The 24,585-nt window shown below is 42.4% G+C and overlaps 1 protein-coding gene across 6 annotated transcripts in view; it reads right to left on the reverse strand.

The window, feature by feature from the left end:
- Nucleotides 1-3,561: 3,561 nt before the first annotated feature.
- The window catches only part of nrg1 (neuregulin 1), a 78,333-nt gene continuing 57,309 nt past the window's right edge, over nucleotides 3,562-24,585 (reverse strand). For all 6 annotated transcript variants that reach the window (XM_085414586.1, XM_085414590.1, XM_085414589.1 and 3 more), the window contains one exon: nucleotides 3,562-4,287. In XM_085414586.1, coding sequence (XP_085270712.1) covers nucleotides 3,681-4,287 — 607 coding nt within the window. In that variant the 3' untranslated portion in view covers nucleotides 3,562-3,680. The remainder of the gene's footprint in view (nucleotides 4,288-24,585) is intronic.

Below are 24,585 nucleotides of genomic sequence, written 5' to 3' on the forward strand. Positions count from 1 at the left end.
TGTTTCTGTCCTGTATGCAGTTTGCACTGTACCATTGCTCTGTTGTCCTTTTGTAAAGTAAAAATAAAATTAATGTCCATTTCCACCCTACAGACTGCACCATTATTTTCCTCCTCCAGCACTGGAATGGAAATCATGTGATTGCAGCACAAGTGCAAGTGGAACCGATAAGCAAAATCGTTAAGCAAGCAGACTAACATTTATAAAGCATTAAACTACTGGAAATTGGGACCCAGTACAACTGAACTACTCAGAATTTAATTCCTATCCTTAGATGTCATTGTCTCCACTAGCCCTCCTGTAAAAATATTGCACACCAATTACTGCCTTCTACAGGTTGTCAGTCTGACAACCTGTAGAAGCACTGGCGCATTTCACTATCTCTCTTCACACTCTTCGTACTTCTGTCTTGGTCAGTCTCATGTTACCAAAAACACTTTAGTAGTGCAAAGCTATGTGTGACACAGTAGCCATCCCTTCTAACCATCAGAGAGCATCTTATTGATGTGGTGTGAACAAATGAGGTCCCCAAGCCTCCATGTTGCGATTTATGTTTGTCTGTAAGGCTAATATCTCATAATTAGCATCACATATGTGTGTTTGTGTTTTGTCATTTACTGCACACAGTGTATTGCGGAGAAGTTTTGGAGGTGGACTGCTCCTCTGATACTATTAGACATTACAGAGAAAGTCCCCTTCTCTAAGGAATTTAAGGGGGAGGGTTGTCTCACTAGTGAGTGCACCAGAAGGTAAACATGGTCACGAGTTTCTGGGCTTGGAGAACTCTCTCTTTTCATGCGGGTCTAAAGGAGGGTAAGAGGTGGTTGCCATGGTGACGAGTGAAGTAGTCAGAAAGCTGCAGAAGAGGAATGGTGCCAGGATTGGGTTCATTCTGAACTAAAGGTGAACTAAATGGTAAGTTTACTACAATATATTATAATATATATCATAAATTAGTAATATATATATTACCTTTAATCAGCAAGCTAATATACATCATATGATAGCCAGCAGTAAGATGAATTCATTATTAATTATATTAATTAAATGATACAGGACTGAAGTTGTCCCGCTACCCATGTGTCTTTAGCTTTCCTAAACTGCTTAAAGCTTGGCAAGATCTGCAGCTTTACCTTATGCACTCAATAAGTCATGAACACAAATCAAAATTTTGTGCTCAAAAATTACTTTTATTTGCTTTCATGAAAGAAGACATTACATGAAAAAAAAATTACATGTTTAATGGGTATCAAAGATACAAGTAAAATACAGAATTAAAACAAAATGGCATTGCTCAGCACATAGAATAACATGTATGTAAAGGGAGTACAAATTTGTGTTATTATTTATTTTCAGTGTAATATGCAGCCAGGACTTAATTTGAAGTTGTGTAGTCTAAACACTATAGTGTTTACTATAAGAAATTATTCACTAATCTGCCTGCTTTCCTGGGTTTTTGACTGCAAGTCCATTCTTTACATCACATCCACTTTCCCACAGTGTCAAACAACTCTGACAATACTGACATCATCACTCTAAGCTGGATAATTTTCTTGCCTGCCTGCTGCAAGACAATCAGCCTCTCTTATGTGTGTGCTTTAAATCTCACTGCTGTTTCGTCATTCTGTCTTTCAGACTCTCATATGTGCAACCCGACTCCTCCACATTTCCTTCCATTCAGAACCCACATCCAAGCCTTCATCCTCAATTCCACCACTGCCAGCATCTAGACACCAGGAGTCTTGTCCTAATTCCTATCATTGTTGGGACTTTGTTCTGCCATGAGCGGTCCAGAAGGTCTAATTACAAAGTTCTCTTTAAAGAACTGAAGAGAATTCATCTTCAGTTCTTTAAAATGATCAGTCCTTACCAAAAAAACCCAAACTGATAAAAAGCCATAGATTTGACATATAAATCATGTTCACATGTATGCTCAAATGTGAAATGTGTGTTTTATTTATTATTACAGCTGCACAAGACTTTCATTGTATCAATCAATAGTGAGACAGAACAACTGAAAGTTATTTTTCAATCCCAAATGCTTTGACACTAACACACAAAACACATAATGTGATATTCAGTGAGAAACAACAATGCAGGAGATTTTCCTGATATATTTACATAAATTAAAGACACCCCCATTTCAAAACAATGTTCTCTGTGTTATGCTAACCATTCAAGTGACAAAATGTGCAAGATATTTTTTTCTCTATGTACTAATGTGTGCAGATGAAATGACTGTATATCTTGCATTGTTTATATTCAATCTGTTGAAAATAATTGTAATTGTATATCAAGACAGGTCATTTAAATTAAAAGGAAAAACCTGAACTTGACTCTTACAGCAAGAGGATAACAAGTTAATTTGGGGGGAAATTTCAATTTCAATTTTTTTTTTCAGAAATATGGTTTAAATTAAAGGAAATTACCACAATTTATACATTCAGCACTTCTCTAAGATCCACAGTGCAATACAAGGCACTGGTTGGATTCACACAAGAACAAATCAGACATAGATCTTGTAGCTAATTTACTTTGTAGATACTGTTGATTTAAAGATACTATTTTAAAGAATTGCTGGTCTTCACACTAGTAGTCGTTGACTGTACCACCTTAACTGAGACAGTTTATACTTAGGCAGAACATCTGTCAGCATAGGAATAAATAAAACTTCTAAGGAGGATTATGGGGCATGTGAAAACCAGCATCCAGCTTAACCCATACCAGAAACCTTAGGATTATTAGGCTGCTACTCTTTAAGCATGAACATTGTTTAATTGTTATAACAATGCCATACAATTCAGTGAATACTTCTTAAACATAGAAATGGTCGAATGTAAATACAACTCTTTGTGTGTATCTTATGCACCTTGTTGAGGCAAACTTTAATGAATGTATATTTATCTCACAGCTACAATATTCATTTCTGGCAGGTCATCCACAGTGTAGTCCAGTGATGAATAAAATTATTAACTCATTCACTGCCATTGACGTCTATAGCCGTCAATTGCAGTGAATGAGTCAATGGGTTTAACTCATTCACTGCCAATGGCTGGCAGTGAATGAGTTAAGATCTCTGACATTTTGATGGAATCCAGGTTATAAGCTTACTAATAATATATACCATAAGACTGTGATAAAAGTAGGACATCAGGTAAGAAAACCATCAATTCAAGTCAATTGTCTGCTCATTTTTTCATGACAGCATTTAAGAACATAGCATGCACTTTGAACCCATAACATTTGATTTCAAATATGTCAGTGGGTGCCCTAAAGTGCAAGATGTTAAAGGCAGACAACACAGAGCATCTGATTATTAACTTGAAGAATAAGAGGGTGATGCATGGCCCAGTATGCAATATTACGGCCCCTTAAGCATACTAAACAGAAAGGCACCATTGATATTTGTCTGCACTGAAATATTCTTTTAACTATACTATGAACTGCTGCATACTAGCGTATGGCACTTTACCTACAAGACATCTGTACTGTTTTTTTTATAAAACTTTATTTACTACATCTCTAAAATAAAAGTTTCATTCTTCATTTGTCTTTAAAAGTCTTTACACAGCAAATAAATTATGAGAATTTATCGAAAATAAAGGTTTAAAGGTTGTTTATATTCTTCCTCCATGTGAAGTAATCTTAGCAATTTCTTTTCTTTCTTTTTTTTTTTTACTTTACGCAGCAATTAAATCTTGTTGGTTGATGAGGCTAGATGACTTTACTGGTAGGTCATCATTTGGTGATGCTGGGTTAGTCCTGCCGCTATCTACAGCCCTGAGTAAAAGGACTGTATTCCTGTCTGCACTTAGGAAGGGTATGTGTTCCCCCCGAGGCTCCTCTGTATCACTTACTAGTATGCTGTCACCATTTAACCTCAAATAATCAACCACATGGTCAGTGACACTATTGTTGCTGCAGTCACTTACATTGTTGTTTGTGTTAATTAATTTCACAGGTGCTATTGAAAACATATAGCTGGCAGCTCTGGTGTCCTGTATGGTTTGGTAGTCAGTATTCTCCATAGCGAACAGTGGACTAGATGGCAAGCTATCTGCCACATGGCCATGATTGTAGTGTGAAGAGGTTCTCTTTTGTACATCCCGGCTTGAGGACTTGTGCAGCTGATGCAGCAAAGGGCGCTCTTCCTCACCAGAGGGACTTAAAGTCACAGAGGGAACAGAGATAGCTAGGCTGGATATGGGGGCTGAAATCTCGGATGGAGGAGAGCCAGGGGTTGCAAGAGAGTTCTGCGACTCTGAAGTTGCCATCACTGGTACAAACCTAAAAAAAAAAAAAACACATGTGAACAATGAACTGAACTGAATGAATTGAACTGAAGAAGCTTCTCGGATGAGAGGTGAAACGTCTTCAAGCAACTTAAAGAAGTCCAGACGCTTTTCTTTGCAAGCTCCTTTGACTACGATGACCTGGATGACTGAGAACCTTCACAGACACATGTGAACAATGATTATACAACTGGGTCAGTAGCATTTCAATTCAACATCAGTATAACTTAACACACAATAACTAATCACATTATTACTGGGTGTTAAATGAATTAACATGACATAATGATTTTCTAGTGTTGCTGACTAAAAGCACTTTTATACTTTAAGCTGCAAATTCAGTTAATTAAGCACTTTGATTTATTTACCTATAACACACACACAAAATAAGTTTTTTTTAACAAATGATCATAAGAAGACTGCTAGTCTATGGGCTCAAACTGTGGTCATAAATATTTTGTACTTGTAAATCAGTTTTGTACTTGTAAATCAGGATTTGTATGTGTAAAAAGAATTTGTGTGTGTGTAAAAAAGATTTGTGTGTGGACTTAGCCAAAAAAAACCTGCAAGTTACAAGTACGAATTTTGACCCTATATTTCTTCCTTTCATCTGATTGGTCAATGTCATGTCAATCACAAATGTAACAATCCAATCAGAGAACAGATGGGTTTGGCGGTCAAATCTTTTTTACGCACACACAAATCTTTTTTACACATACAAACCTTTTTTACGCACACACAAATTCTTTTTAGACATACAAATCCTGATTTTCAAGTACAAAACTGATTTACAAGTACAAAATATTTATGACCACATTTTGAGCCCATACTAGTCCAGCCCCATCTCATTTTCAAAACATCAAATACTTTTGTCAAAGACACATTCGTCTTAAACCAATGAACATGACTATGAAGCACTATGAACTTCATAGTCATGAAGACTATGACACAGGTCTCATTCCCCTACATGATATGTCTGTGAGTCTAATATTTCTGCAAGGCGTAATTGTATCTGACAGAACAACTACAGATGAAATGAGAGAGTGCATTTAATCCAGGGGTCGGCAACCCTGGGTGCGCGTGCCAGCTTAACTGATGGCAAGACCATAGCTGGACGATGGTGATTTTTCGTTTTTATGGGCCGATTATTTATTTATTCATTTTTTTAGTAACAGTATAAACAATGAAAGGTGGTGGATTGGCCAGGTGCTGGCAGATGTGTAAAAATAACTAAGTTGTTTGGTGGTGGCAATGGCGGAGCTACCACAGAGGCTAGCAGGTGGATGAAGGAAAGGGGAGGCAAGAGCAGAGACCCGAGGCGGCTGCCGGTCCGAGTGTCAGGTGAACTGAACTTCAGGAAAGAAGTTATGACCTGCAGTCTATCTGGGTAATAGGGGTGCAACGATACACAAAATTCACGGTTCGGTTCGATACTTTGGTGTCACGGTTCGATATTTTTTCGATACAAAAAAAAAATGTTCATGCCTTTTTAATTTGTCATTTATTAAAATTATAAATATATATTTTAACACAAAAGTACAGTTTTTAAATTTAACCCTAACCCTTGTGCGTGTTGTTTTTTAGCTCGTCATATTGCAGCCACAGAAATTCTTTTGTCCATGAAACCATAAAGCTGCACTTTCTTTTTGCCTTATAGTCTGATTTGTCATAACTTCTCCGTTTTGTGGTAAGCTTTTCTTTGGCTGTCACTTCTTCACCCTGACCTGTCTTATTTGGCTCAGCAGAACTAAAATATATATCTGTCTGTGAAGGTTCTCAATCATCCAGGTCATCGTAGTGAAATATATATCCTGCCGCACTCACATAAGCTCAGCGATTCTCTGCGCGATCAACCTCTCACATGTTTAAGCTGCGGGAGATTTCACTTGTCATGTTTGCATAGTAAGCTAACAATTAATAAGACGATGTCAGAGGAATTGGTGCACAAATTATCATCACTCACAGATCAGTGCTGTCGCTCTCTATACACAGTTCGTGCGATTGCAAAGTGAAAGCAAAAAAACAAGCGCAAATTCAAACACGATTTCAATATGTCACATATTGACAGTGGCTCACCCAATGACATAATTACCCAGTTACATTTCTGAAAGAATGCAAAAGCATTGACATATATTTTTCCTTCCTACAATAGCCCGACAGGCAGGGCAGAGATAGCCCCGGGACGTCGGGCTAGCGATATTGCGAGCCCTGTATCTGATTGAGGAATCACTCATCTTTGGAAAAGAGAGTTTATTACAGAGAAATGTCTCTTTCCAAAATAAAAGCTATACTATCCGCTTCTTCTGGGCTATATTCTCAGCAGCATATTAAACATATCAGGTCTCCATAAGGAGAATCCTGTGCTAACAGCTGTCTAAATGACTCGGCTAAAGTTTGTAGCATGCATGCTTGTTGTTTTTGTCTTTGCACTAGGATGATGTTGGTGTAAATGTGCAGTCATATTCGTTGTGTTCCCACTAGTGCTTTCAGGTTAATCTCGTTGAAATAACCTTAACGCCACAACACGGCAAATCTCCGTTAACGAGCTACCCTATACAGAGGGGCTAGACGGCCAACACGAGCTAACTGCGCTAACACACTAGCTCCCACCCATGTAATTGAGCATTGCATGGCACATCCAACATACTGTTTTACTTTAGTCCATGACTCGCTTACCTTCAGGGTCATACGTCACATGAAAACCAAAATAATTCCAAACGCCAGATCTGAATGAGGGTGGGGAGGTCCACTTCTGTCTCGCTAGCTTGCCCTGCGCTCTTCCTTCTGACCATGCTGTCTGTGTTGAGTGCTCAGTGAATCTGCGTTCGACTACTCCGCCTAGGCTGCACTCTCGAGCCTAGGCGGAGTAGTCAAATGCAGATTCACTGAGCGCTCAACACAGACAGCATCGTCAGAAGGAAAGTTGATAAAATAAATTACAAATTTTGTATTGTTCTTTTTTTTTTCTCCCCTTTGGTTTTCTTTCTTTCTCTCCCCCTCTTTCTTTCATTCTTTCCCCCTGTCCTATCCCACAGTCATGTCTGTCCCGTTTGCAACTGAAAATAAAATAAATTCATAATTATAATAAAGGTCAATCAAATGGACCAATATGATGATCCACTTAAAATAAATCCTCTTGGCATCTTTCTTGGCCTCAAGACAACAATTCTGATGGCTATAGATCCAAACGGGACACAAAAAAAAAAAAAAAAAAATTGAAAAAAAAAAAATTTGAAAAAAATTGTATTGTTCGATACATATGCGTACCGAACCGAAAGCACTGTATCGAACGGTTCAATATCGATACGAATATCGTTGCACCCCTACTGGGTAAGATATAAACCAAGTTTAGGTATAGTTTATTTTGTAGTGCTGAATTTTTACACTCAGTTACAATAACTCGTACTGCGTACTAGCTAGAATGATGGAGTTTCTATACAGCTGGGTGGGTGCTATCATGTTGCTGATTGCGAACTTTATTTTATTCATAAGGTTAGTTAGTAGAGTTGCAACCGTCCCATAAAAAATGGAATCATCCCTCATTCAGAGAAAATATTACACGTTTCGTATTGAGCTGAGAAGGAACGCAGTTTGTCCCGTACTTCAGCTAGAATGGAAAAAGACACAAAGCTGGAGTTATTCTGTCTTTATGCTGTACAGCCTCTTCTTCTCTCATTCTCTCCTCCTCCCTCTCCTGTTGCTACTTCAATCATGAAACTGATCAATTATCAGCTGATTGGCTTTTCTCTCTTGTTTGTTTATCGCCAGCGGCGGTACTAGCCTGTTTGGCGCCCTGGGCGAACACTCCCTCTGGCGCCAGAGGAGTTCGAGTCTCCTGGAGAAAAATCCTGGCGGTTTGAGGCCCCAGGCTTGTGTTGGGTACGGTCCATCAGAATCAGAATCAGAATACTTTATTAATCCCGAAGGAAATTAGGGTTACAGCAGGCAGCACGCTAATGGCGCATGCGCACTTACAAAGGAACCTTCTGACCAACTTTACACAAACATCACATTGGGGACACATGTCAGAAAGGTAGGCTGATAGGAAAAAAAACAACGAAAATACATAACATGAGGTAAGAGGAGGAGAAAAAAAACCTAGTGAGAGAACAGTTTGATAACAGAAAAAACACCTCAGCACAAAAAGCACATGACTATCAATGCACCATAGAAACACAAGACAAGCAACAGGGGCGGGTAAAGGGTAAGCGAGAGCCGGTGTAGACAGCGCATCCGGTCTTGCAGCATGTCTGCGCTGGTCCAGTCGACTGCCATCTTCCCCGGTAGGGCACAAGCATCGAAGGCGTTTGGAAAGGGAGGGGGGATCAGTGTGTGCATATCAGTGTATGTGTGTGTGTGTGTCCAGAGTTCAGCTGAGACAGTGTCCTTCGCCCGCCAGGCTAAGTAAACAGTCTTCCAGCCAACCCAGGTGGCCTTGCATGGAATGGGGGGAACAATCTAAACACAGTCGTTATCAGGGTGTTTTGTTCAGCTCCAGCCTTGAGACCGCAGCTGGCGCCGAAGGGGTCTCCGCATGAAGTGATGGTGGTTTTTACTCTAGTGCGAACAACTCATATGAATTTCAAAGCTGTTCTAACAGTCCAACACTGGTCTCTCAATCTCCCGTTGGAGAGCCGTGAGCTTTGCCATGATGTTACTTACATTCCGTGATGTTGTCATTCTTGTGCTCAAAGAGCAGGTTCTGAGAACTCACGACTGCAGTGCACTTCCCAAGATGTGATCCAATTTGCGCTCAAAGGTGTTATTCGAGCTAGTCCCTCCAGATGTAATTCAGTTTTTCACTAAGAGGTCTTGTTCTGAGTATTCACAGCAGCCGTGCGTTCTCCAAGATCTTATCCGTGCTGCACTCAATGAGCCCATTTTGAGAAACTCACGCCTCGTCCCATCATTTCAATTCCAGCGGGCAGCCTTGTGGGGGTTTGAACAGCCGGTTCCGCTTCCTTAATTCTTCGATAAGCCAGGGCCAAGCCAGCTCCGATCAGCAAGAACCCTGTTATCATGGTTCCGAATAGGTAGATATCTTCAGCAGTCAGGCTCACCCGAGCCCAGAATTCTCGTTGAGAAGGGGTGTCAATTGCATTCAGAGACCAGTTGATCAAATCCATAATTCCTCTTTTAGGTTTTAGAGAACAGACTGTGAGAGAGTGTTCCAGGGAAAAGTAAGTAAAAACACAAGACAAGACAAGACAAGGACATAAGAAGCTAAGCAGGGAAGATAAGGGCAGGAGAGGACAAAAGTGCGACCGCCTTCGCTGAGAGCCAAAAGAGATGTCCATCACAAGGACATTGGCTCGAGCGCGCTGTTGGGGAGAAACCGGCCCAGACCTGTGTTTGGTCCAAGTACGTCACAGGGACAGCGGTTCGGATACACTGTCGGAGTCCATTTCTGCGTACTATAGTGCACGGAGTGGCGGTGTTCGTTCCTTGGTCCGTAGAAGGCAAGGACCTCACGGGGGACGCCTCATGTAGTAAAATGGGATCTAGATCCAGTAGAGCGGCAGACGTTCCACCAGGCAGCCAGGGACAAAACTCAATATTTGACTGTATGGTTAAGAAATGGGGAATTGGGTGTATGAAATATGTTGTTAAGTGGCAAAAAGTAAACGGGTTTCCCGGGAAGGGATCGCTGAGTGTTAACCAGTTAAAGAAAGTAGAGAAACAGTTGCGGGAGGAGGAAGTGAAATTTTTGAAATAAAGGAAAGTTAACACTGTAGATTTGCGTAGCATAAGCGATGAGAAGGAATGTTTGAAAATGTGGATGATGGAAGCAGAAAGGAGGGAAAAGAAAGCAGCTCTGAAAGAGTTGCCTAGAGAAGTGCATGGAAGGGAAGCTGATGCAGAATCGGCCTCAGCGCCTCTTCCGCCGCCGTATATCAAGGAGAACAAAACATAATTTCCCTGTTCACACACTGTTTGTGCTTCTCCTTGTGCCCTAGTACAAGATGTTTTGCCGGGCCTGAACGCCGATGCCGATCTGGATTCCTTGCCTGACCCTACGCTGGGGGTAAGACACCTGACCTACGAGCATGAAGAAAACCATGGATATTGTCAGGCTTACAAGCAAAGACAGGTCGAATCTGTGGATTATTTTATACTTCGTATGATAAATGTGTTTGAAGCTAATGGTGGAATACCGAAGGATGACATGACAGGTGTCACCGCCTCCACATGTGAGCACCATCTCTGCGGCCATATTTTACGGGGACTAAGATCAGATGTGGCAGCCGAAGTAAGGTGTTCGCAAGTGGGGAGGGAAAATGAACCTCGGCTAACGGAACTACGACGCCATGCCCGCCACGCTCAGAACCACCTTGACGAAAGTAAAAAGCAAGAAAGAGGAAAAACAGAGCGGCGACCTCCACAACGCAGCCTTAACTCTGTAAAAAGGCCTCAGCGAACCCGCGGGGTGGCTTCCACTGTAAAGGCAGCTGGCGCGGCCGAGGCCGGGGGGGAAGACATGATCGACGACGTGATCAACGGCGTGATCAACGGCGTGATCAACGGCGTGATCGACGGCGTGATCGACGGCATGATCGATGGCGTGATCGACGATGCGATCAACAACGACAGCAGTGGTGAGGAGACCTAGACGCCTGCTTATCCTGTGGTAAGCTTGGACACTGGAAGCGGAATTGCCCTAACCGAGGCTATCCAAGACGCGAACATCATCAACACTAAAACGACCAAGTGACCAGGGCCAGTGGTGGGTGCAGGCAGACTGAGACCGGAGGGAAAGGACGCCAGAGAACGCTTCAGGCTGTGGTTTTCCCACCTCATCAGAACAGGGAAGTGAAAATCACACACACACACACACACACTGACGTAGAAAGTGTTTTACACACAGACACACACACTTTAATACATCACACTTTTGAGCATGTAGAACGGTTTCTGTGTCACCAGCTGGTACATACACTCAACAAAAATATAAACGCAACACCTTTGTTACTGCTCCCATTCCCCATGGGATGGACGTAGAGACCTAAAATTCATTCCAGATACACAATATAACCATCCCTCCCAAACAGTGGTCACAAATCAGTCCAAATGTGTGGTAGTGGGCACATCTGCTATATTGAGATAATCCATCCCACCTCACAGGTGTGCCACATCAGGATGCTGATCTGACATCATGAGTATTGCACAGGTGTACCTCAGACTGCCCACAACAAAAGGCCACCCTGGAATGTGTATTTTTTTGCGCTATTGGGGGTCTGGGGACCCAGAACCAGTCAGTATCTGGTGTGACCACCATTTGCCTCATGCAGTGCATGGAGTCTATCAGATTGTCAGTTGTGGCCTGTGGAATGTTGGTCCACTCCACTTCAATGGCTGTGCGAGGTTGTTGGATATTCGTGGGAACTGGTACACGCTGTCGTATACGCCGGTCAAGCACATCCCGAACATGCTCAATGGGTGACATGTCCGGTGAGTATGCTGGCCATGCAAGAACTGGGACATTCTCAGCTGCCATCTGCCCAGAACAATGTGAACCATGATTCATCCGTGAAGCGCACACCTCTCCAACGTGCCAGACGCCATCGAATGTGAGCATTTGCCCACACAAGTCTGTTACGGCGACGAGCTGGAGTCAGGTCAAGACCCCGATGAGGACGACAGGCATGCAGTTGAGCGTCCCTGAGACGGTTTCTGACAGTTTGTGCAGAAATTGTTTGGTTGTGCAAACCAATTGTTCCAGCAGCTGTCTGGGTGGCTGGTCTCAGACGATCTTGGAGGTGAACCTGCTGGATGTGGAGGTCCTGGGCTGGTGTGGTTACACGAGGTCTGCGGTTGTGAGGCCGGTTGGATGTGCTGCCATATTCTCTGAAACGCCTGTGGAGACGGCTTATGGTTGAGAAATGAACATTCAATGCATGGGCGACAGATCTGGTTGACATTCCTGCTGTCAGCATGCCAATTGCACGCTCCCTCATTGCTTGTGGCATCTGTGGCATTTTGCTGTGAGACAAAACTGCACATTCCAGGGTGGCCTTTTGTTGTGGGCAGTCTGAGGTACACCTGTGCACTACTCATGATGTCAGATCAGCATCCTGATGTGGCACACCTGTGAGGTGGGATGGATTATCTCAATATAGCAGATGTGCCCACTACCACACATTTGGACTGATTTGTGACCACTGTTTGGGAGGGATGGTTATATTGTGTATCTGGAATGAATTTTAGGTCTCTACGTCCATCCCATGGGGAATGGGAGCAGTAACAAAGGTGTTGCGTTTATATTTTTGTTGAGTGTATGTACATTTAAATAGCGCGCCTTATAAATCACTACCCTTGTATAAAATGTTAGTTTGTAATCAGGAAGTAGAATTTCTTGTAGATTCCGGGGCCACCAACTCTGTATTACGCTCAGATTCTCTCTCACCCCAGCCCGTGCTGGGTGAGAGGTTCACTCATTCTGTGTCCGCATCAGGAACCATACAGAGAGAAACTTTCACCCCTGTGTTGTGTAGACGGACAGGGTAGAAAATTCACACACGGGTTTCTGTGGTCAGACCTGTGCCCGGTCAAGTTGCTTGCCAGAGATTTGATGTGCAAGCTGAAAATAAGTTTAATTTCCTGCTATAATGGCATTAAAATCACGCAATCTGACTATGATTATATGATGGTGAAATATAGCCCCGTGACCCCGGCTTTCGCTTACGGGTGGAAGCTGGAGGAGGGGCTGTTTGTTACAGAATTCGTACAAGGGACTCGCAACTGCATGCCTCCAGACGTCTATTTTATGGCTTCCGGAGAGTTGAGTTGCATGTCTCATTTTTCTCTGCATGGTCCTGATGACAGTTATGAGGAAGAATGGTACAGAACCAAGAATGATTTGCTAACTGTGACATGTATGTTTTGGAGCTCCACATTTGCTGCACTTGCGATTTCTCTCACTGATGAGCAAAGAAACATGTTTGCTATGGATGCATCGGTCCCACATGTTTCCCTGGCAAAAGCTTACAGCTACCAGTGGGAAGACATGGGAGAATTTATGCACTGGTGCTACCGCGCCTGTGATTGGGAGACTACAGATCACAAGAAAGCAGTGTTGTTTTCTCGGGAAATAAAAGCCTACAAGAAAACCGTGACATATACAGTCCATTGTGTCCGCTCAGTTGAGCTAGTGGACATAGCTGTCTCACACTGTCTGCTTCAAACGACACCTCCTCTAAACTCCTCACACCCCCTGCTGACAGAGGTGCCTGATGGCTTGTGGGCCTCCTATATGTATGATGTAGGCTAATTAAAGATTGTGAGCAAGTGGTAATCACTTCAAAGTCCTCTTTTAGACCATGCCAAAGACAATATCCTCTGAAACAGGAAGCCATAGAGCCATATAGCACCATGGTGATTCCCTTCGCCCGGTGGGTTATTACTCTTCCAAGCTTGACCCAGTGGCTGCGGGCCTGCCTGGATGCCTGCGAGCAGTAGCTGCATGTGAAAAGGCCGTTCTCGCCTCACGTGACATCGTAGGGCACTCTCCTCTGACAGTGCAGGTACCCCATGCAGTTTCTGTTATTTTGCTGGAGCAGAAAACTTCACACCTTTCTGCAGCTTGCTGGCTCAAGTACTCTTCCATACTGCTTGACATGCCCACCATCACAGTGAAACGATGCACAACACCTAACCCAGCCACTCTTATCCCCACGCGAGAGGATGGTGAGCCACACAGCTGCACTGCTGTATTGGGTGAAACTTGTACACCTCGGATCGACCTGTTAGATGTTCCCATCGAGAACTCTGACATTGTGTTATATGTAGATGGCTCCTCCTCACGCGATTCATGTGGAACTAACCGGGTGGGTTTTGCTGTGTGTTCTGATCATGCTACTCTTGTTTCAGGCTCATCGCCCAGACACTTCTCAGCACAGACTGCGGAACTTGTGGCGCTCACAGAAGCCTGTAAACTTGCGGAGGGTGAGTCGGACACCATCTACACTGACTCTCGCTACGCGTTTGGTGTGGTACATGGTTTTGGCGCCTTGTGGAGACACAGAAAGTTCCTGAAATCTGATGGGAAGCCCAACCTGAATGCTAACCAGGTAGCAGCACTGCTGGACACCATCCTCCTACCTGCTCGCATTGCTGTACTGAAGTGTGCAGCACACACAGGTAAAACTGATTCTGTCTCCCGAGGAAATGCTGCCACCGATGCAGCCGCCAAAGCAGCCGCCGAAGGAGGCCTACCCTTCCAACTTGTCTTGGCGCCGCTGCCCACACCTAGCCTCGCTGATCTCCTGCTGTACAGTCATTTGCCTCCCAGCCAGAGAAATCTGGCGCAAACATGGCTGCACACTGGTCAAATCTGTCTGGCGCTCCCCTGATGGCCGCCCATGTCTGCCTAACCACTTCTTCCCATGGTTTCTAAAATGGGCACATGGGTTAGACCATGTGTCTAAAGGGGTGAAGCTACAAGCAGTAACATCGCTATGGTTCACCAAAGGATTTTTCCACAGCAGCTGAGAGGTGTTGCAAAAGGTGTCTCATTTGTGAGACCAACAATGTGGGTCTCACAGGTAAACACTGCAACCCCCCCCCCCCCCCCCCCCGATATGCCTTTTGAACATCTAATGATGGATTTTATTGAATTGACACCAGCCGAGGGAAAGAAGTATTGTCTGATGGTAGTGGACATGTTCTCTAAGTGGGTAGAAGCATTCCCCACTAAAAGTGCAGACAGCAGTGCAGTGGCAAAAGCCCTCCTGTCAGAAATCATTCCCAAGTGGGATATCCCGGGGAAAATCACAAGTGATAATGGCACTCACTTTGTGAACCAGGCATTGAAGGAAATCAGCGAGCAACTAGGTTTCAAATTGCAAACACACTGTGCATATCACCCACAATCTGGAGGTGCGGTGGAGAGAATGAATGGCTCCTTAAAGTCCAAGCTGGTGAAGTGCTGTGAAGAAACTGGCCTCACGTGGCCAAAAGCACTTCCCCTCGTGCTGATGTATGTGCGCACACGGACCAAACCCCCAGTACACCTCAGCCCTTATGAGGTGTTATATGGACGACCTGCCAGAGAGGGGGCAGAACCCCCGAAATGGACAGGCATGTCCACAGAGTAGTGCAACAGCGAAATGATTGTGTACTGTCAAAATCTCTCCAGGATTCTCTCGCATGTACACAGAGCAGTGAAAGCAACCCTGCCCAGGCCAGCAGAAGGACCCCTGCACCCGTTCAAACCAGGGAACTGGGTGTTAGTGAAGGATTTCAGGAGGAGACACTGGAAGGCGAAGCGGTAGCTGGGCCCATTCCAAGTCCTACTGGCCACAAACAGCGGTGAAGGTTGGAGAACGAGTTACTTGGATCCACGCCAGCCACTGTAAGCTGTTTGGAGGAGAATCACCTGGAATGGAGGAACAACCGGACGAGACAAGCGGGACAGAATAATCCCCGCACCTCATTCAGGTAGTAGGCAGTCTACCCTCTACCTGCAACGATGCAACAAGCCAGGAAGCAGCTCATCACTGGGGTAGCCCTGATGCTCTTCAGTGGGCTGATGATTGCCCTCTGGAACCCATTTTCCAGGAGACCAAACTTCCCGGGACAATGCCACGACTCCAAAGAAGACTCCTATTATTTAATCATAGGAGTGGATCAGGCCGGCGCAGACACAATGGGCATAATAAAGGTAAGACTACATCGTGCATTAAGCCCAAACCACAGTGTGACCCGTGCTAATGCAACGGAGGTCACCGCCACCATAGCCAAGCAAACATTCAGACCACCAAATACTTGGCTTGACTGGATAACATACACGGCCAGTGTAAGCAACATGACAGACTGTGTGGCCTGCTCTGCAGCCTGCCCCACACTGTTCACTGTGCCTGTCCCTTTATTGTTCTGGGAGAACAGACCAGGAATTGATTGCATGCTACCACTCCCCCCCCGTGTTCTCCCCATGCCTAACCAGAGTAAATGCCACCCCCGTAGGAGCTCCTGATGATTTATCGTGTGCTAAAATAATAAATGTCACAAAATGGGAAAATATGAGCAGCATTAACGTGGCTTGAGCCGATCTGTTCTGGTGGTGCGTTGACAAGGTGTTAAGTGGTGTGCCTACTCTGCCCAGCAGCTGGTCAGGAACCTGGACCATTGTGAGGTTGGCTCTCCCTATAGTGTTAGCAGGGTCCCACACCTCTGCAGAGACCCATGTGGGAAGGGCCCGTAGGACCACAACGCAAGATTTTGATTTGACTAAAAACTCCACAACTTATATAGACGCTATAGGTGTCCCCAGAAGTGTCCCTGATGAGTTTAAATTGGTTAACCAGGTTGCAGGGGCTTCGAGTCTATCTTCTTATGGGTAACTCCGAATAAGAATATGGACAGAATAAACTATGTCCATTACAACGTCCAGCGACTGGCCAAATCTGACACGGGATGCAGTGGCAGGCCTATCTGAACAGCTGGCTGCCGCATCCTTGATGGCCTGGCAGAATCGAATGGCTCTGGACATGCTCTTGGCTGAAAAAGGGGGGGTCTGCACTATGGTGGGTCCTCTGTGCTGCACTTTCATTCCAAAAAACACAGCTCCAGGCGGCACTGTAACCAGAGCCTTGGAAGGTTTGCAAACACTGTCATCCCAAATGACAGAGGACTCCGGCATTAATAACCCCTTAGACGGGTGGTTCAACAGACAGTTTGGGAAGTATAAGGCCATAGTGATGTCGTTGCTAATGTCCATAGCCACTTGTATTGCCATTCTCACATGATGCGGTTGCTGTCTGATCCCATGCCTCCGTACCCTATTGAGTAGATTAATCACAGTGGCACTGACAAGAGAAAGCGAGTCTCCCAAATTGCAGCTTACCCTGTTGAAAGCTGAAGATTACATTGATGATAGCGAGAGCGAGGATGATTGTGATGAGTGAAGTTATTTTTCCTGACACTGTAAGAATGATGGATATTGTGAAACCTTTTTGAATGTGCAATGTTGCTGATGTAATTAACAGAATGTTAGGAAGAGAAATCCTTGGTATTAGTGATTGGGATGCAATCAAGAGGGTGGGAATTGTAGTAGGATTTCTCTTTAATGTATTGTCTTGATGAAATGCTTTGATGTTACTTAGTTTAGTATGTCTGGTTCACACCTCATTCACACTGGGAAACAGACGGTGAGAACCTGGTGAATGTCTCCCAGGAGATGGAAGCTCACACAGGTAGGCTTGGCCCCACAGTGGGGGAGAGTCTCAAAGGTGTTAGAGGGTTTTCTGTTTAGAACCAAGGTGTGAACTGCAACAGTAAAAGCCTTTTGTTCTATGACTGTGTTTTAAAAAGGACCTGAACTGTTCATTGTCAGAGACAACTCTCAGTGCCGCCTGACTGACGTCTCTCCTCATGCATGGGAAATAAAGTGTTGGGTTTTAACTGCTCATCAGGTCTGCAGGCTTTGTTAATAAATTTCCACGACAACACACACACACATAAAGAGAGAGAGAGAGTATGCATAGTATGCAAACGGCTACCAAACAGCCATCATAATTTGTCATACAACGAGAAGAGGACAAATCAACAATTGACAATGTATAATTAATATTAAAATCTGTAACATAATGTATTGTTTGGAGTTTAGTCTGTTACTGTTACTATTTTTACCATTTGTTTTTGGAGCAACTGTAACCTACATAATTTCCTTAGGGATTAATAAAGTATTCTGGTTCTGATTGTTTCAGTATACATGACCTGCCATGATCCAATGACACATCTGCTTGCCTGTATCTTTTGCTCGTTTCTCCTCCACTTATTTTCTCTATTTTCTAAAATGAGGACCTGATGGCTTTGAACTTTTCTTGTCCATCTTCCATTGGTTTTAATTTTGCACTCCCGTATGAACACAAATCCCCCAACCCGAAGATCACCACAACATAACCTAACAAACCTACACCTTAGTTCACAGATTCACTTTGTCTAGGGTGTATTGCTGGGATTTCACACAACCCAGGATTCAAATCATGAATACATAATGGGCTTGGATTTACAACATTATGAATGAAATGTGCTCTATTTGGAAGCAGCAGGGTCCCCTCCACTTTCAACAGGTTGTGTGTGAGATTTTAAATCATCAAACTGTAAATTATAAATTTTAAATTGTTATTGATCTCTTTACCGCTAGTCCTAAAGTGGATACCTTTTTTCTTACTCTTCCTATATTTATTGTTTGTTTATTTGCACTGCTGTAACTGGAGCCTTGTCGTCTAGTCTCTCTATTGTACTGTATATAGCGAATATGAGAATAAAATTTACTTTGACTTCAGCACCAAGCAGGCGCTCGCGCTCACTTTTCGCATATAGAATTTCAAAAAGACATCGGTGCAAATTATAAGTCTGTATCATAATGTCTGGTGTTTTTGTGTTTGTTGGTTTGTTTTTATTTTGTTTTATTTTGCGAGTTGGTTATTAGATGCTGCTCCAGCCAGCCGGAGAAACCCCCGCCACCCTGCCCTCTCCTCCCTGTGCCGCAAGCAGCTGGCACACCTCACAAACGGAGGGCACCCTTACTCCCAGCAAATGGGCGATAGAAAACCGATCGGTGCCTATGCCATTTGCGCTGACTGATGTCGGGGCAGCATGAGTACAAGCAATTTTTTTAATTTTTTTATTTTTTGCAGATGCCCGTGATGCCGCCCCCACCATGATGCCGCCCCGGGCAACCGCCTGTGTCGCCCGTATCAAAAACCGCTATTGTAATTAGGTAACCACTGCTCATCTTGCTTGACCCAACAGGTCAAGGGTTCTGCTATGACAGTTGTCAGAGGAGAACCAGCATGACTTTGCAGTGGCAAAAATGGAATCTGTTGCATGTATGGTGATTAGCACCACTTTCAAACCAATACTCTAGTTTTCATTAAAGTACTGAGGGAGTAGCCACTTCCTAACCTCACTGGATACTCAAATTCTTTCTTTCATTTTATTGCTCTCCTTTTCTGTGTCTAAAGAAGAAAAACAAAAATAAACAAAAATGTTTTTAAAAATTACACAATCCTCTATTTTCTCTCAGCCAGTTTTTTTAAGCCATTCTTTTGGTTAAATAATTGGATACATTTTATAGACCTCTTTAATTTTTCTTCAATGCTTACAAGGGCAATGCTTACAATTTTTGTCAGTTTGCTTCTTTACATGACCCCAGTGGGTTTTAAATGAAACAGTTAAGATGTTATTTTAATGCAGACCTTCAGCTTTAATTCAAGGGTTTTGAAAAAGTATTTCACTAATTGTTATAAAGTACTGAAATATTTAATAATAATACTATAAATTTCATATACATGGGCCCCATTCTTTTAGAGATAAAAGATGTGAGACATTGCAGAGAGCCTTTATAAAGACACATAAAAAATACAAGTTATGTTAAAACTTGCATGTTTAAAAATACTTATTTGTACATCCACAATATTCTTAATATAGTCTGGTTACAGAGTTTAAATTCCTCCCTCAGTGTTCCCTCTGTGTGATCCAACTTCTCTGGATATGCAAAGTAGTGTGGTACAGGAATGACATTCTGACTTGCACCAAACACTTTTTTTTTCTTTTTGTAACAGTGTAGATAGCAAAAACTTGTCAGATAAACAAGTCAACAGTCTGGCACTTCCTTAAAAAGCAGGAATCCACTGGCTAGCTCAGAATCACCAGAAGGCCTGGAAGACAACTAAAGTGGATGACTGTAGATTTTTTTCCATGATTAAGAAGTTTAGGGAAATTCCTTCACAACATCTTGCCAAGTCAAGAACATTTTTGATGATGTAGGTATATCGTCGAAGTCTGCAATTGCAAAATTCTTTCATGAATGTAAATACATGGGATTTTTACAATAATTTGCAAACTACTGCTTAGAGTACAAGTTCACAAAGTCAAAAAAATATCTCAAAGAAAAAACTAAAATATAGTTGAGTCAGAATAATGATAAGATAACTATAGCTATGGTGAAGAAAAGTGGCAACTCATGCACTTTTGTTTGTTTTTTTTAATTTCTTTTGTTTTATCTATAAAACTCAAACATGTGATATGATATTTCAATTTTATATATCTTAGATCTGCTGCACATTGTTAAAGATACTTAATTGAGGTAACATCATACAAAAATAAATAAATAAATCTTTCCTGCATCCATTTCAAATTAAAAGCACTCAAGTCTTTCACTCAACAGAAACACTGGCCTTTAGGTTTTGATTATGTCATATTTGTATGAACTTACTGTAGACAGATTTGAATGATGAAATATTCAAATATTTCAAATGATCTTTTAAAATAATTCATTGTAAGTACCATTTTTCTTGAAAGACAAGAATTATTTTCTGAGAGGTATTCATTTTCGATTTCAATGAGCTGTATATACTTTCTATTAACATTTTATTTTTATTTATTTTTCCATTTCTTCCATTGTCATATTTTGGAGACAGTAGTGTTGGACTTTGATGCACACTATATAACACACAATAGTGACATCATATGTTCTGAAGTATTTACCATATAGATTTAGCAATTTTCTGGTTTTTTGCCATTTCAGAAATACAGGCTAGATGTCTCCTAAAGGATTGGGTTCATATTCTTCATGGTTCAGATTGAAAATTAATTCATTAATTAATCAATTACCTTAGAGTTTATGGCAAGTGTCTGTTGGAGTTGGGTGCATCTCGGCACTTCTTTGAATGAGCACTTAAGTCACTGGTGCCACCGGTGGCATTCAGACGACCCCGGGCACCCTGTGTGGCACGTTGGCTATTCTCCGCCAATGACATCACAGAGACAGACTCAGTGTCAGACTGTACACTGTTGCTCCAGTCATTACTCCAGCTGCAGAGACAGGGAGGGCGTTGTTTACATAATGACAGTCTTTAGGCCTGTAGACCATTAAAGCAATTAATATGGGAAAAATTTCTGCACTGAATATCTTCTTTCTGTTATCAAAGTATGTTTTGTATTCCAGGTTATGTATGAACTATGTATGAACATGTATGCAATTTAAAATGCAAGTGTTAATTCTGTCATCAGGAAAAACCAGTACCCAGTAAATTTTTTCTGATCTTATTCATCTTTTATCTTACTAGATGAAACAATTTTCTACATCTAAAGAGAAGTGACCTTTTCAAAAGCATAGCAAAATAATAGTAGAGTAGTTGTCCGCAATGTTCACCAGGAGGTGGACACACCGGGGGGGACAGAAGGACTTGAATCCATTTGGATTGAGACCATCAGGACTAGCACACATTGACTGAGGTATTGTCAGTGCAGACCTTATCTTATGGTACCTCATAACTCAAACTTTCTTGATGAGCTGTGACCTCTGCCCCAGCTTCCTTCAAAAGGCCTTCTTTCCCTCCTTAATACTTAAAAAAGGCATTTAAAACAAAGTGGTTTCTTGGCTCTAATACTTGCCTTCTTGTTCCCTAACTTGAATATACTTAATTTTTGTGGATCCGAATTTGTTTTTGGGAAAATGGTAAACATGTTATATTCTCACTGCACATGATGCTGGATACTGCGTTTGCCTCTGAAAAAAGGCAACCAATGAGAGAGGTTTTTACACTGGGAGGAATCTTGGAGTAATTTTTGGTCAGGATATTTCCCTGAGCACACACAATAAGCAAATATGTAGAACTGTCTTCATTCATTTGGACAATATCAGTAAAATTTGAAATATCCTGTCTCAAAATGATGCTTAAAAGCTAGTTCTCACATTACTCCTAACACTGGACTACAGCAATTCATTATAATCAGGTCGCTCTGAAATATTCCTGAAAAGCCTTCAGTGGTTCTAGAACACTGCAGCAAAAGTAGTAATAGGAACTAAATAAAAAGAGGCCCTAATTCTCCCATATTAGCTTCTCTTTATTGGCTTCCCGTTATTCTAAAAGAGGAGCCTGCAGACTGACTCCCTGTTCCAGGAGTTTTATCTGTCCTGCTGTTCTTACTATGCCAAGTTGATAGCCTTTCCAGCAGACCACAGCATGACAGACTTGGAGAACTCATCACAGCACTGTCCTCAACCATGGCACACCCCAGGGCTTCGTTCTCAGCCCACTCTCATATTCACTTTTCACACAAGACTGCACCCCTATTCATAACACAATTTTTATATACAATTTTGCAGATGACACAGCCGTGGTGGGGATGATAACCGACAACAATGAGACGACCTACAGAGAGGAGGTCCAGGGATTCACATCCTGGTGTTAGAACAACCACTTGCTCCTCAGTACCAGCAAGACAAATGAGCTTGTTGTTCACTTCAGGAAACATAAAATGGATACATCACATGCCAGTGGACAAACTCTTTTTTAATTCCCTCCCCTCTGGCAGGCTCACAGTCATGAGAGCACAGACAGTATTTTTGCTCTCATGACATGCTCTCATGCTCTTAACAACAATTAAAACTTCACATGTGAATTCAACAACCCATGCATGTAGAACTCAGCAGCTACCCACACAAAGAAGCCATGATACATGCAAGGGTTTCTGCTTTGTGAGTGTTGTTATAGATTCACTCTCTCACAGGTAACTCTATTCTCAAAGCTGAATTCTGCTCAGTCTAATCAACCCGACTTTCCTCAGGTGATAGGACAGAGCAAATTTTATATTTGTTTAAATCTGGAAACTTATATTTACTCAGATGACTATTTTTAAACATTTTTTACTTCTCTTAGGAATGACTTGTGCTCCTTATTATGATGATTTATTTTCATAAAAATATGTATCATATTGTACAACAGACTAACTGGACAGGAGTCGAGAGACTTCATAACCTTTGCATTTTAAGATTTCTGGAACATTAAAGTACTCCAGAAACAGTTTTCAGTAATTCCACAGCTACACAGAAAAAATAACTGTTGATAATTAATTTGGCAAACTCATTTTCCAAGTTATAAAAAAAATCTGTTTAAAACTGTGCTTATGTTGATGCCACAGTATAACTCGGTTTAATGCTGTGAACTGGCCTTGTCTATTAAAAATGCTGTAAGGTTAATCTGAGTGTTGGGGCTTTCTTTATATTGCTGTGGGATGCTTATCTTACATCATAAATCACCTTGAGGTGGCTGTTGTTGTGATTTGACACTATATAAAAACTGAATTTGATTTAATTTATAATAACTCGTGTCTGGGACCTTCACTGAAAGTTCCTCTGTAGAGGAAGCAAGTAAAGTCTGGGGGTTATGGCTCGCTCATGCTACCCTATGCTCTAATTATGGGGGTATCACAAAGCTGGGTACTGGAAAGGAGGGTTTGTCTGTTAGTCGAGCCTCAGATTCTGGAGAAACATTGTGGTTTTTGTGCTGATCATGGAATGCTGAACCATCTCTTTAGACTCTTAAGGATATGTGAGGGTGCATGGGAGTTTTACCATCCAGACTACATATATTTTGAGCACTTGGAAAAAGCTTTTGAGTGTGTCTCTCAGAGTATCGTTTGGGGGAGTTTCTAGAGTATGCGGTATCTGGCCTGCACAACTGTTGTGAGAGCTTGGTCTGCATTGCTGCCAATAGGTTGTACTCATTTTTGGTGCATGTTGGACTCTTTGTCACAGATTCTGGTGTCGTCAGAATTTCATCCCTGCTTTTTGTAGATAAAGTGGATCTGTTGGTATCATGAGGTGGTGACCTCCAGTTTGCACTGAAGCGTTTAGATGCAGCAGGACTGAGAATTAGCACCTCAGAATAAGATCCTCAGCTATAAAAGACTGGAATACCCAGTACAGGTCCGATGTGAGATTCTACCCAAAGTAGAAAAAGGGAGCGCTGAATGTAAAAGCGAAGCTGTCAATTTACCGCCAGATCTGTCCCCACCCTCGACTATGGTCACAAACTTTGGGTAGTGACTGAATGAGGTTGCAAATACAAGCCCTGGGAATGCTTTGGTGTTGTCCTTATAAATGGGAGGAGGTGGCTGGGGAGAGGGAGATCTGGGCTCTCTGCTTAGAGTGCTGGATGGCGATCTAGCCTCCGATAAGGGGAAGAATTCTGATGGATGGATGCGTGGATAGAATGGTTGTAAACAGCCAGTCACAGAAAAAGCACTCTACATATATAGGGTTCACTTTGGTCAATATCTATTCAAGTGCTCAGTGGGCTAAGAAGTTGCCTGTAGAGTTTAAAATTATGTACAGTGATCCCTTGCTATATCGCGGTTCACTTTTCGCGGCCTCGCTGTTTCGCGTATTTTTGGGGGGTCCAGTTTTGCTTCTTTTTTTTACCGCACATTGAGTTCTGTGTCCTGATCGGCTGTAGACCAAATTGTCAAATTTACATAAATCTTCGCTAGCAGAAGACAACAA

The sequence above is a fragment of the Rhamphochromis longiceps genome, linkage group LG7 (assembly GCF_057381845.1).
Source record: "Rhamphochromis longiceps isolate RC_006_pf linkage group LG7, R_longiceps_female_GT1.1, whole genome shotgun sequence".
Taxonomy (NCBI): domain Eukaryota; kingdom Metazoa; phylum Chordata; class Actinopteri; order Cichliformes; family Cichlidae; genus Rhamphochromis; species Rhamphochromis longiceps.